Genomic DNA, 7,911 nt, shown 5'->3' with positions numbered 1-7,911 from the left:
AGGAGCAGGGTCCACGGGTGAGGAGGCAGCAGGACATGGTGCCACAGCCCAGACTGCTGGTGTTTGAGCCCCTGCACTGAGCCAGCCCCAGCTGTGGAAAGTTATGGGCTGATTGCACCGTGGACCCTGCCCAGGTGGGCTCCAAAGCACTCACCACCCAGCTGGGGTGGTTAGATACAGCTCTTCACCAAATCACCCTTCTTACCCCAGAGAGGAAATCACAACTATTTCACTGTCTCCACTGATTATTTTATTTATTTCAGGAGGCTGAACGCATTCTGGCTGCCCAGGGAAGGACGTGGTTCACATACCAAGAGCATCCCGGGGATGGTTTCTACTCTTCCCCTTTCCCAAAACATCCAGTTGTCCTTGATCTTTTTTCACTTGTTTCCGTGTCTCTAAGGAGTGTAACGTGACAGTCAGTTTATACAGAGCAGGTAGGTATGTTTACAAAGGACTAGATCTTTTTTTTAATTAAATCCGATGCAACAGAAAGCAAACATCAGAAGGAAGGTTCTTCTTGTCCTCAGATTGCTCCCGCAGGTCAAGGTCTGAAAGCTAAAATTTCAGTAACAAGATGAGAACACAGCAAAACCAGAAACATTCACCAACAGACCTTTTATTTTCCCCAAAACTGCTACATCACCATCTCCATCCAAAAAAGATCACCCCTTTAAAACAAACCTTGCTGAAACCCTCAGCAACGTGAGGAAGCTGCTGCTTTTAAGTTTGATCTTTGTCCTGACAGGAGAATTTTATTGACTGCCCTGAAGTTGCATAAACCACCATTGTATGGTTGATTTGGAAAATAGGAACTGCTGCACAGCAATTCATTTAAAATGTATTTATAATCTAAATATCTTTGTACACACCTGCGCAGAGGGATGAGGGACACTAGAGACAATATGTGTGAGCCCGACACTAGAGACAATACGTGTGAATCCAAGAGCCAGGACCGCTGAGCTGGGTGGAACTTGCTCCATCGTGGCCCCAACTTGCAGAGTCCACAACACTCTCCTCGGTTAGTATGTGCTCATCAGCAGAGCCCTTCCAAAGCAAGGCTCGCATTTTAAAGGCATGCATGCACCAACTTTGTGCAATGTGTCTTCTTTAAGCCAAGTAATTTCTTACTCAAAGCAGAAAGTTCGCATTCTCCATTTATTACAATCTTTGTGTAATTCTCTACCTCAGGAAAGGCTATTAGCAAAGCTGCACTGAAAGAGGATAACAAACATCCATTCTGTCTGCTCTGAGCATTACAGGACTTGAGGGCAAGAAGCGGCTCGGGATGCGCAGGCAGTGGTGCCCTCTGCGGACAGACCGACCCCGGTGCAGAGGTTTCCAAATCCCACCTCGGAACAGTCGCTCAGGTACCAACGTCTCAGGCAGAGCCCTGAACTCGGTTCTGAACTCGGTTACCAGTTCCAGCTTCTGTTGTGTACGCCCAGAGCCTCACACACCAGTCTGGATCCCCGCAACCTGCAGCCACTGCTGTATTGAGCCAGGCGGTGGCAGCTGCCAGCAAAAGGGGTGGTTGGGATTACTGACAGGATCTAGTAAATGAATATTACAACGGCAAGGTAACCAGTCGCTTCTTCTCTCTAAACTTACTATTGAGAACTAACTACAAAGGTGAAGTCGCCTTAAATGTCGCAAAAAACACACACTGCAGTTCGCTTGACGTTGTATTTCTCAAGGTATACATAGCATTGCCTTTTAAAGTTCACAGCTACTAACTTAAGGCAGTATTTAACCATTGTGTGAGAATTTCCTGACCAGAATATCAATTTTACCAGTCAGCCTGAAAAAGCAACGAAACAATTTCCAGAAGGGAAAGCAACATCAGTTTTAGGCACATTGCAGCGCGGTTCTTGGTACTTCAGGGTATTACATGGAACATGGCAGGTTGGTGTCTATGTTATCAAAGCAAATCAACTCTCATTACTGAAGTGCAAACATTGTAAAAGATTTTACTGAGAAAAGAAATGAGCAAGAAAAGCTTTCCAATGTACAACTTGGCAGTATCTTGCAAATATAAAACATTAAGTGGAATTTTACAAAGAAAAGAAGCAAAAAGGCTTTTGATGTCAACAGACTGGCATTGTCGTTCTCAAATATATTGTGTGAATTAACAGCAACAAAGGGGGCTCCCATTTTTGCTTTGGTCAGAGCCCTCCAAGGGCCAGAGGAACAGAGCCAGACCGCACGTGTGCTGCACTCCCAGGAGGAACAATCCACTGCTGTTCAGTAGAATTCTTACACTGGAAGTTATTCAGGCTCTTTCAATCCATTAGACTTTGTTTTTAAACAAAACTCAAGTTTACATGGATACAACAAACAGTTTATTAACGGAATGTACGTGAGTTTCTCTCCTCCATTCTTCCTCTAAGCACCTTACAAAGCAGCTTCCAGTTCAAGCCAAGGACAGGAGTTAATTTCAAGGCAAAACAAAGAGAGGTTCAAAGTCAAGACTAACACCTCTGAGTGCCCAGTTCCTCAAGTGCTTGTCTGGTTCACTCCCTTGATCTACCTGCTTCTTCCCAACTCATGGTCATCCAAGCTCTTCTTAGGCAGGTTGCAAGCTCCACGGGAACAGTATAAAGTCACGCTTGCTCTAACACTCTCCCAGCTATTGCAATATCCCTTTATTATTTTACTTAAAAGCCTTATCGTTATTACGCCATCTCTTCCTGATCTTTTGTAATAGTTCAGTTTAGCTTTGGAATTTTATAAAAACGGGAAGAGTCTTTTTTTCAAGATATAGAGCACCGTGGCCAGGAATAAGGCAAGAGCCAGGAAGATGAGCAGCTTGTCCGTCAGCTCCCTGCGGTTGTACTTTGTTATCAGCTTGCGCCCCAACTGAATCGTCCCAGACATGGACTTGAATTCTTCATTTGCTTCCAGGATGGTTCGTGAAGAATTGGCTGAAATTAAGAGGAAAGAAAAAAAAATCATTGTGCTTCAAAAATACATGATAAAGGACATAAGGATGTGCTATTTGGCAACAGAGATAGTGCCTGTGAGATCCTTCTGGGTCAGACTGACTTATGGGCAAGACAAATGCCGACTGTGTTCTTGCAGCAGCTTTCCCAGCTCAGCAGTCCTGATGTGCTCAGGAACAATGCAAACCAAAATAAGAATACCGAACAGCTCTACAGCCCTACATCTTGCTCCTCAACTTTTAGGTTAACTGATGAAATCTAGTTCACTTTTTTAATGAACAAAGTCAGTGCCACCTGAGAGCTCCCTTGAAACAGAGGGAAATAAGAGCAGTGCTATAAACACCAATTTAAGAGAGAGGAATCACCATCCCTACTGTTCTACACATCAGTTCCAGCAGCAGCAGCATAAGTGCTTATTTGCATGTATCAATTGCACAGCTGAAACTTCCCCCAGGCCAGAGCAGTAAGTCACTGAGATTCAGATGCAGTTGCACAAAGTGAAAAAGTAGCACGCAGCAGCAAGACATCCTTAATTATTCAGCTCAAACAATTTAAACAGGTATTTTAGTTAATTTTTTACAAACATGTACATATTTCCCATAATGAAAAAGAGAAAATCAACTAGAGGAAAAAGTGTGTTCATTGGTCTCAAATAAAGATGGAATCTGAGAATGTCCCAAACCAGCAAAATGGAACATCAGTCCCTTTCAACTTCTCTTCCCCTGTGAGAACAAACTCACACTCCAAGCTCCTCGGCATTCCTCCCTTCAAACTCCTAAATGAAAGCAGAAGTCCATGAGTCCCCTTTTTCTTGTATTACAGAATGCACACCCTGTACAACAGTGAGTGCTGGTATATCCCTCTATACTGAAATGATTGATTAAACAAAGTTCAAACTCCAAGTATATTGTCTGGTTGACAAAAACAAGCGCAGCAGGAGTCTGTAATATTTTGCAAACCATTATGTCCCATCTTAAAGAGACAGAGTGAAAATATAAAACTTGTTTCCCATCATTAATGACAGAGCAGAGCTTCCCTGCCTCACAGCCACATATATTCACTGCATACTAAGGAAGGACTTGCTCAGAAAAAAAGGGAAATGTTAACGACTGATGCTGAATTTGCAGCTGGGTTTTGCAAATGACCTTTGGTAGTTTTTCCCTTGATGAACTCCAAGTGCTGTTCAGTCAGAAACAGGGTGACAAAGTGTCTGCCAAACTGTCTTTTTAAAGGGAGAAGAAACATGCTACTTGTGCATGAACAAAGCGTGCCCAGTTGCCATCCTCCGACGCGGGCAGAAAACAAGGAGGGCAAAAGTTGCGTTATTTATCTTCATCTTTAGAACTGTTCTCCCTCCTGCCCAAAAGCACGGCCAGTAAGAGGCCCAGGCAACACAGATCCAACTTCCAAATGCTTCATGAATCACCAGTTCTGACAGGTCGCTTGATTTATTGTCTTAGGAGCCGAAGCCAAAGAAGCGGGTGAAATCTTGGTTTCACAGTCCCTGATGCGCTGCTGACAGAGCAAGTGACCTCGGGTTCATGTCACTTGATCTCCCCGTCTCCTAGTCATCCCAGCTGGAGACGGGGCGAAAAGAGCCCTCTGGCCGCACTAACTTTCCTCTGTGTACAGACTTGTACCTACTTTTATTTTCTGTATTACCACACGTACGCCAGGACAGCAGCGCAGAGCGACACCAAACGTGCTTCCAGCACTGCATGAACTCACGCTGCTTTTACGATTGCTCTCATAAAAAACTAGAACATGAGCTCTGCAGCCTGCGCCCTTCTCCTTGTTTATTCGTAATCATGAAACAGAAACTCCAGCAAACGATTCCACAAAACATACGTTATTATTTTCTGTTTATGCCAAACTGTGAGAGGAGTGCTGCTGGACGGTCCTTTGATTATCATCGTGGTAAAAGCAAAGCAGGTTTCCACCACGCTAAACACCGTGTCGGTTTGCCTCTCCACAACCAAAAAGAACTGGCGAAAAGTGCTTCAATCATCCAACCCACAACCAAACACCCAAAATCATCTGTACCTAAGGTCTGCACCGTCTCCTCACTCTGCTGGACTTGCTGTGACATCATCCTGCTGATGCTCATCAGACTCTCCGTGATGTTACTTGCACTCTCTGCCAGACTTGCCTTTGTGCTCTTCCTGAAATAGGGAAACAATAAAGCAGGAAGGGATAAAATCGCAGCTCTGGGTTCTGCGGGGAAGATGCTGCTGGCAGGGAGCTTAGACCAGAGCTTGGCCCCAAACACCTCTGCCAATATACAAAACACACAACCACTTTTTACTGCATGAGAAATTCAGGTTATCTTCACTGAACTATTAAAAAAAAAATCACAAAATATTAAAGTCGTGAGGCAAACCAACTGCCAGTGGCGCAGATGTGGGCCCCTGTTGTTCACCCACGACTGTACAATTTCATGGGCTGGCATGGAAGCACTGATACAAACTACCTTGGGTATCCCATTTGTTGCCTGACAATACTAAACAGGCCAGCTTTTCAATACAGAAATTATACAAGCTTACATCCAGTTTTGCACATAAAACGAGCTTATATAATGATCAATTACCTGTTTATGATGCTGTCAGGAATTAATGTAAGAAATACACTGTAAAACTATGAAGCCTATCTTATCCCATTTTCCACTTGGATATGTCAATGCCAAGAAAACGTAAAATTAACACAATCCTTAACACTTTAAATCTCCACAAAAGATCAATGCACTCACAAAAGAAAAGCTACAAGACACAATTAAGCTCCAGATACAATTAAGTAACTTAAAAACATTATGTCACTTCCATTTAAAGCTAGTGAATACAGTATTGTGTTTAAATCTCAGCTCATGCAGTGTGATGGTCCAATACCTTTGTCTGAAGGAGTCTCTTCCCTGCAGCAGCTGATCCTTCTCAGAGTTGTCGATAGCAATTTTACAAGCCAGATTTGCCTTTCTCCAAGCGGCCTGATTGCTGAAAGCACAACAGGACAATGTTGTAGGACGATGGCAACACCTTGCAAGTTAAAACAATTTCCACAAAGCAAACACCACTGTAACTGAGCACCCCAGACATGTGCATGGACTTCATATAGAATCATTTCGGGTGGAAAAGACCCTCAGGATCATCGAGTCCAACCATAACCTCACTCCGGCACTAAACCATGTCGCTAAGAACCCCGTCTAAACGCCTTTTAAACCCCTGCAGGGATGGTGACTCCAGCACTGCCCTGGGCAGCCTGTTCCAATGCCCCACAGCCCTTGCTGGGAAGAATCTTTTCCTGATATCCAATCTGAACCTCCCCTGGTGCAACTTGAGGCCGTTTCCCCTTGTTCTGTCACTTGCTACTTGGGAGAAGACACCAACCCCCTCCATGCTCCAACCTTCTTTCAGGCAGTTGTAGAGAGTAATGAGGTCTCCCCTCAGCCACCTTATTACACAACAAAATAACAACATGCTGTCCTGTCATTTCTTCTTGTAGGTGTATCATTTACGGAGCGAGGGGAGCAGAATACTGTGCCAGCCGCCAAATGTCACCCTCAAGTCACCTCCTGACATGATCAGCGGCTCAAAGCGTCAGACCACAGCTACGGAGACAGGACAGGAGAGGAGAGAAGAAAGGACTCCTGCCCTTTCCATCCTGATCCACTCTTGGTCCTGAGCAAAGCAGCATCATGTCAGCAACAGCATTTCCAAACCTGCAGCCGCCGTTCGGGATCTCTGGTCACAGGGACCCGCTGCCCGGCCCACCTGAGCATTTGTTTCTTGTGATTTTCCACTTCCCGCAGTAACGCTTGTTTCTCCGACTCTTTATCTTGCTCCTTCGCCATCTGTTCGAGCTCCTGGGCGGCAAGAGAAACACGGAAACCTGACAGAACCCGATCAACACCTGCTGCACCTGCAACCGCAGCCCGCGCCGCGTTCACGGCGGATCCACCCGCTCACCGGGACCCCGCGGCCTGCCCGCCGCCTCCGGCCGGGCCCCTCACCTGGATGCGGCCGCGGAGGTGGCGGAATTTCTCCTTCACGGCGGCGTTGAGCTCGGTGAGGGCGCTGAGCGGCCCCGGGCAGTCCCGGATGTCCTGGAACACAACGGCCCGCTGAGCGCGGCCGGAGCTCCGCGCCCCGCAGGCAGGGGGAGGGGGGGAGTCCCGCCGCGGTGGTACCTGCACGGCCGCCTTGATCTCCAGGTCGAAGCGGACGATCTCCTGGTTGCAGACCCGAACGGGAACGGCGGCCGCCGCCATCTTGGCGGGGGAGAGGGCGCGTTCCGGCTTGCGGGCGCCCCCTGCGGGCTCCGGGAGCGCACGGGCCGCAGCCGCGGGGCCCGGGGCGCTGAGGGCCCGGGGCGCTGAGGGGCCGATGGCGCTGAGGGGTCCGGGGCGCTGAGGGCCCGGGGCGCTGAGGGGCCGATGGCGCTGAGGGGTCCGGGGCGCTGAGGGCCCGGGGCGCTGAGGGGTCCGGGGCGCTGAGGGCCCGGGGCGCTGAGGGGCCGATGGCGCTGAGGGACCGGTGGCGCTGAGGGGTCCGGGGCGCTGGGGGGCCCGAGGCGGCAACCGGCTGCTCCTCAGCGGTGACACCGCTGGCCCAGGCTGCCCAGGGGGGTTGTGGAGTCTCCTTCTGTGCAGACATTCCAACCCGCCTGGACACCTTCCTGTGTAACCTCCTCTGGGTGTTCCTGCTCCATGGGGGGATTGCACTGGGTGAGCTTTCCAGGGCCCTCCAACCCCTGACATTCTGGGATCCTGTGAAAAAGCCCCTGCTTGTATCACCCTAATCCCGGCGCAGATTCCCTCCCCTGCTCCCCATCGGCTGGCTCTGCAGGGTTCACAGACCACCCGGCCCTGCCTCAGTTTACCTGTCTCATTCATCCAATTCTAACACCCCCCTCCCCTTATTGATACATTTACGATACAGATTCCTGGCTCTTTCGCTACCCTTCCCCCTAGATTAACATT

At 48.2% G+C, this 7,911-nt stretch overlaps 1 protein-coding gene across 1 annotated transcript; it reads right to left on the bottom strand.

Moving 5' to 3' along the window:
* Nucleotides 1–1,702: 1,702 nt before the first annotated feature.
* Nucleotides 1,703–7,213, bottom strand: BNIP1 (BCL2 interacting protein 1). Its single transcript, XM_080353499.1, has 6 exons — nucleotides 7,120–7,213; nucleotides 6,943–7,035; nucleotides 6,704–6,795; nucleotides 5,825–5,926; nucleotides 4,986–5,104; nucleotides 1,703–2,924 (listed from the first exon to the last, which is right to left on the bottom strand). Exons 1-6 carry the CDS (start codon nucleotides 7,198–7,200, stop codon nucleotides 2,728–2,730), a joined length of 684 nt encoding a protein of 227 aa, XP_080209625.1. The 5' UTR covers nucleotides 7,201–7,213; the 3' UTR covers nucleotides 1,703–2,727.
* Between the last annotated feature and the right edge of the window lie 698 nt (nucleotides 7,214–7,911).

Source organism: Nesoenas mayeri, assembly GCF_963082525.1.
Source record: "Nesoenas mayeri genome assembly, chromosome: 14".
NCBI lineage: Eukaryota > Metazoa > Chordata > Aves > Columbiformes > Columbidae > Nesoenas > Nesoenas mayeri.
The sequence above is the reverse complement of the archived record's forward strand: the minus strand, read 5'-3'. Positions and strand labels throughout refer to the sequence as shown.

What these genes read in the sequence shown, in the direction of transcription:
- BNIP1 (XM_080353499.1), bottom strand. Translation starts at nt 7,200, where the DNA reads ATGGCGGCGGCCGCCGTTCCCGTTCGGGTCTGCAACCAGGAGATCGTC. An exon ending in AGATCAAGGCGGCCGTGCAG is followed by an intron (nt 7,036 to 7,119) that starts GTACCACCGCGG and finishes GTTGTGTTCCAG; the next exon opens with GACATCCGGGACTGCCCGGG. An exon ending in ACCTCCGCGGCCGCATCCAG is followed by an intron (nt 6,796 to 6,942) that starts GTGAGGGGCCCG and finishes CTTGCCGCCCAG; the next exon opens with GAGCTCGAACAGATGGCGAA.